The sequence below is a fragment of the Anas platyrhynchos genome, chromosome 16 (assembly GCF_047663525.1).
Source record: "Anas platyrhynchos isolate ZD024472 breed Pekin duck chromosome 16, IASCAAS_PekinDuck_T2T, whole genome shotgun sequence".
NCBI lineage: Eukaryota > Metazoa > Chordata > Aves > Anseriformes > Anatidae > Anas > Anas platyrhynchos.
The window spans coordinates 5612507-5617974 of NC_092602.1; the positions used below are offsets into that span (position 1 = coordinate 5612507).

The 5468-nt window shown below is 64.0% G+C and overlaps 1 protein-coding gene across 1 annotated transcript; it reads left to right on the forward strand.

The window, feature by feature from the left end:
• Positions 1–788: 788 nt before the first annotated feature.
• On the forward strand, positions 789–4549 carry WSB2 (WD repeat and SOCS box containing 2). Its single transcript, XM_027469798.3, has 9 exons — positions 789–957; positions 1105–1276; positions 1372–1589; positions 1767–1898; positions 2263–2363; positions 2732–2904; positions 3022–3135; positions 3535–3642; positions 3817–4549. Exons 1-9 carry the CDS (start codon positions 942–944, stop codon positions 3977–3979), a joined length of 1197 nt encoding a protein of 398 aa, XP_027325599.3. The 5' UTR covers positions 789–941; the 3' UTR covers positions 3980–4549.
• The last annotated feature ends 919 nt before the right edge of the window (positions 4550–5468 follow it).

Consider the following 5468-nt stretch of genomic DNA (forward strand, 5'->3'; position numbering starts at 1 on the left):
AGGGGGTGTCCCCATATGGACAGTGTCACCTTGTTGCTTTGTGGGTGCTGTGTTCCTGGGGTGCCACTACCAGGGGGTGTCACTTTCTGGGTGCTGTGTTCCTGGGGTGCCACTACCAGGGTGTCACTTTGTCACTTTGTGGGTGCTATGCCCCCAGGGTGGCACTGCCAGGGGGTGTCCCCATATGGACAGTGTCACCTTGTCACTTTCTGGGTGCTGTGTCCCAGGGGTGTCACTTTCTGGGTACTGTATACCTGGGGTGCCACTATGGGGGTGTCACCTTGTCACTTTGTGGGTGCTGTGTCCCTGAGGTGCCACTGTTGGGGGGTGTCACTTTGTGGGGGGGTGGCACTGCCAGGGGGTGTCCCCATATGGACAGTGTCACCTTGTCACTTTCTGGGTGCTGTGTCCCAGGGGTGTCACTTTCTGGGTACTGTATACCTGGGGTGCCACTATGGGGGTGTCACCTTGTCACTTTGTGGGTGCTGTGTCCCCGGGGTGCCACTACCAGGGGCTGTCCCCTTGTCACACGCTGTGCCCCGGGGCTCCACCACCCTTGGCCGCCTCTTCCTGGCCCTGTCCCGGTGCCAGCAGCCGGGGCCGTGTTTAGCTTGGCGCTGTCCCGGGGCCGTGTTTACCGTCAGACCCGTTCCGGGAGGGAGGAAGGGCCGGCCCCGACCCCATCCCAACCCCATCCCCGACCCCATCCCCGTCGCCCCCCCCCTCAGCGCAGGCCTCGGGGCCCGGCCTCCAGCCGCGGCCCTGCCCCGCAGCCCCCGCCCCGCACGGGGCGGTCCGGGCCCTCCTCCAGCAGCCGGGCGGAGGGAGGAGGAGGCCGGCCGGGGGCTGCCAGCGGCCCGCTTCTCTCCGTAGAGGCCGGGGAGGCCGCGCCCGAGCCCGGTTGGGGCCTGCGGGGCCTCCCCGGGGCGGGCGCCGCCGCTATGAAGCCGAGCGCAGGTGAGGGCAGGGCCGGGCAGGGGGCTGGGGGCTCCCGGGGGATGGAGCCCGGAGCCTGGAGCTCGGGGGAGGGCTGAGGGTGAAGGGAGGGGAACAGGGAGCCGGGAACCGGGTTGTGACGGTGCTGGTGCTGTCCCCGTTGCCCAGAGGAGCCCGTGCTGCTGGCCGAGCTGAAGCCGGGGCGGCCGCAGCAGTCGGACTGGAAGTCGAGCTGCGAGACGTGGAGCGTGGCCTTCTCCCCTGACGGCGCCTGGTTCGCCTGGTCGCAGGGCCACTGCCTGGTCAAGCTGATCCCCTGGCCGCTGGAGGAGGCCGAGCTGTGAGTAACGGGGCTCTGGGGGTAACAACACCACTGGTGGAGGCGAGGCCGCGGTGCCAGCCCGCTCTGCTCCCCCTTTTCTCTTCTCCCCACAGCTGCAGAGCCTCGGAGCGCAAAGGCCACGGCAAGGCGGAGGCGCGGAGCCGAGGGGGAGCCAAGGAGAAGACGCTGGAGTGCGGCCAGATCGTCTGGGGCCTGGCCTTCAGCGCCTGGCCGGCGGCGGGGGGCCCCGACGCTGCCGCGGGGTTGTCCTGCCTGGTGCTGGCCACGGGGCTCAACGACGGGCAGATCAAAGTCTGGGAGGTGCAGACAGGTGAGCGGTGCTTTATGGCACCAGGGATGTGGCAGCAACGAGTTCAGGCTGCTCTCTTTGCTCTTTCTGCTCCCCGGCTCCGTCCTTCCCTAAATATTTCCCGAGGGTGAGCGGGAGCTGCTGCCTGCTCCTGCACGGGACAGGCGCTGACAGGGCTGATATGGCTGCTCCCCGCAGGACACCTTCTCTTCAGCCTCCTGGGGCACCAGGACGTCGTCAGGGACCTGAGCTTCGCTCCCAATGGAAGCCTCATCCTGGTGTCGGCGTCGCGGGACAGGACTTTGCGTGTCTGGGACCTCAGCAAAGATGGTAGGAGCAAGAGGGGGTGCCCCCAGTGCTAGGTCAGCCCTTCCCCAGGCTGTGCTTTGCTGTGGGCGAGGAGAGGGCAGGAGCACACCTTGGAAGGGGAGATGGTGGGAGGGGATCTGTGGGGACGGTGTTTGAGGCAGAAACGGGGGGGTTCTGGGACAGAGCAGAGCCATCCCCTCCCAGATGGGACCTGGGGACTGCAGGAAGGTGTTGCAGATAGAGAGTTTGGGATGGGCACAGGGAAATTCCCCCACCCCAAATGCGTTTTCCTCCTTAGGACTGGGGCTGAGACAGCAGGCGGGGCAGTGCCTGTCCCCGGTGACTCAGCTGTGTCTCTGATGACTCCCGTGTCTGTTGTCCCCAGGGCGGCAGGTCCAGGTGCTGACGGGCCACATGCAGTGGGTTTATTGCTGCTCCATCTCTCCTGACTGCAGCATGCTCTGCTCGGCGGCCGGAGAGAAGTCGGTGAGTCCCCCAGGGTGGGTGGGAGCCGGTCCCACGGAGCGCCACGCTCCCTCTGCCCCCTTTACGTGAGAAGTCCCCGTGTGGGAAGGGGCAGGTGAGAGCCAGCCTCGTTCCTTGGACTTCCCAGCACCAACGTGCCCCCCCCGTGCTGGGTGAGGATCCGGGGTGGGCACAGGAATGTTGTTGACCACCGAGGCGTTGGGGTGTGGTGGGGAGAGGTGACTGGGAAGGTATTTGGGTGCTTTCTGTGATCACAGCTGCTTCAGCCACCCTTGCTGGCTTCGTCTCCTCTGCTGGGCTCTCTGTGCTGTCCTGGGTCTGTGTGACAGTGCGGGGAGCCTCAGCCTCATCCCCCCCGTGCCCCGCAGGCGCTGCTGTGGAGCATGCGGTCCTACACGCTCATCCGGAGGCTGGAGGGGCACCAGAGCAGCGTGGTGTCCTGTGACTTCTCACCGGACTCAGCGCTCCTCGTCACCGCCTCCTACGACACCTGCGTCATCATGTGGGACCCCTACACGGGGGAGCAGCTGAGGACGCTGCGGTACGGAGCTGGGGGGGTGAGGGGGGCCACAGGAACGGGGTAGAGAGGTGTCAGGGGGGGTTTGGTGGGGCTGAACAAGGCCTGGGGCTCGGGCTGAGCGTGTTTTTCCCCCCGCAGCCACGTCCCCCTGCACTCGGCGCTGGATTACAGCAGCGACGTCCACACCAGCTCCCTGCGGTCGGTCTGCTTCTCCCCAGAGGGCCTCTACCTGGCCACGGTGGCGGACGACAGGTGAGTTAATACCCCTCCTCGGGGTCTTTCCGGAGGGAAGGAGGGTCCTAAGAGGACGTTTCGGAAGTTCAGGGCGTCCCAGCAGGGTGCAGACATTGCATGGCAAAGACACCAACGCATTCAGAGCCCTGATTGTGCGAGGAGTTGGCAAGGTCAAGGCGCTGTCACCTCCCTGAGCAATGAACCAGGGCCTGTGTCCCCTCGCAGTGCTCCTCAGTACTGTCACCTGCTCTGTCCCCATCTGGCTCAGCTCTGCAGGGCACAATGCTCCTGCCCTGGGAGGCTCTGAGTCCATGGGATGAAGCCCCGCTCCTAACTTGTGTGCGTTCAGGTGGCCCCGGAGGCTTCGTTTCAGCTGCAGGCACTGCCTGACGTTGTGTCACCTCCCTTTCTCCTTAGGCTCCTGAGGATCTGGGCGCTGGAGCTGCGATCCCCGGTGGCGTTTGCTCCCATGACCAATGGGCTGTGCTGCATGTACTTTCCCCACGGTGGCTTCATTGCCACAGGGTGCGTATATCTGCTGCGGGGAGCTCCAGGAGAAACCAGCCTGAGGGTGCAGGCTGGTTTTCCAGTTTGGGGAGTGAATGTGATGTTTGCTCGGGATATTTGGGGGTAACTCTCTCTCTGCACCATGCTGGGGTGATGGATGCTCGCTCAGGGCCTCTTTGGGTCTCGTTGCAGGACCAGAGATGGCCATGTCCAGTTCTGGACGGCTCCAAGAGTCCTCTCATCGCTCAAGCACTTGTGCCGCAAAGCCCTGCGCACCTTCCTGACGACGTACCAGGTCCTTGCACTCCCCATTCCCAGGAAGCTGAAGGAGTTCCTCACCTACCGGACCTTCTGAGGGACCAGAGGCACGCAGGCGAGAGCCCCCTGCCTCGCGGCGGGGCCGGCCTGGCTCACAGAGCACCGCTGGTTTGTCGTGCTGGTTGGTGAGCCGTGGGGCGGAAGGATTGTTACTCCCCTTGTTTTGGGGCTGTCTGTGAACGTGGAGATATTTTTTTTTTTTTTTTTGGTGTAATAATACTAGAACCCAGCAAAAAAAAAAAAAAAAAGCATGCAGAGGGCATGGGGCACAGTACGACGTTGGGGACAGCTCTGGTGACCCCACAGGGGACGCGAGTCCCCCTGTCCCCCTGCTATCTGCAGGCTTTGGGTCAGGTGCTTTTGCTTCCAAGTGCAATGTTGTGGGTTGAGGATTAGCAGCTGCGGGCCGAGCAGAGTGTTTGGCGGTGCGAAGCGGGGGCCACAACCAGCCCCCCCACCGGCCCCGACGGGCCCAGCCCGTACTTCAGCTGCCGGAGGGCCACGGGCTCTGCTGTTCCCGTGGTCTGGGCACGAGCTGGACGAACCTGAGCCGGTCTCTGCGGGCTGGGTGACAGCGCTGACGGAATAAAAGGTGGTTGATTCCTCACTTCTTCCCTCGTGGCTTGTAGAGGTGAACTGGGGCTGCCAGGCGGGGGCCCAGGGAGCAGCCCCTCCTGCTGCTGCAGCTCTGGGTAAGGCAGAGCTGTTCGCTCGGCTCTGGAGAGGAGCAGATGGTCAGTGGTGGGTGCCGGGGAGGATGAGTCCTCGTGGTTAGCTGTGAAAGCAGAACGTGGCTTCGCCTAGCCCCCTGCTTTCGCTCCTCGGTTGCTTTTTCCGCCCCCACGCCAGCCCCTAGGACTTGGCGCTCGAACAGCTCACCCGCAGCGTGCGCCTGGTGTGCAGCCTTGCCGTGCACGCAGCAGGCTCGTGGACGCCTCTCGCTCCAGCTGAGCTGGTGGCTGCAGGGACAGCACGTGCTTGGTGCCCCCCTGCATGCTAGGGGACAGCGCAGGAGCCCTGGGCTGACCCCAGCTGGTGGAGGAGAAGACGGGGAACATCTCCTCCAAGCAGTTCCCTGCAATGTTTTCCTTTGCAAGCAGCTAAACCCCGAAAGCTGTCGTTTCCCAAAGACTTCCAGGAAAATATATGACCTACAAACTGCCAGGGCACTATTTCTCAGCCCGTGAGCAGCTGGGGCAGCTCATCCCTGCACGGAGGGCCCCAGGAGTGCTGCAGGCAGGTGCCAGCAGCCCGTGTGGGTGCACCACGGCTGCTACATGGGCCGGCGGCAGCACAGTTAAGCTCTGCTGAGCTCCCCAAGGTCGGCAGGGTTGTGCTTTGAGCTCTTCCCCTCGGCCAAAGAACATCAGAGCTGTGCTGCTGAAGGCTACAGGCACCAAAGCCCTGGAGAAGCCGGAGCTGCCACAGGGGCCTTTGCAATGGGACGCAGGCAGGGGGTAAGGCTCGATCACCTCCCTTCAGCCGTGGCTGTAGGGGAGAAAAAAGCAAACAACCACACAACCTGC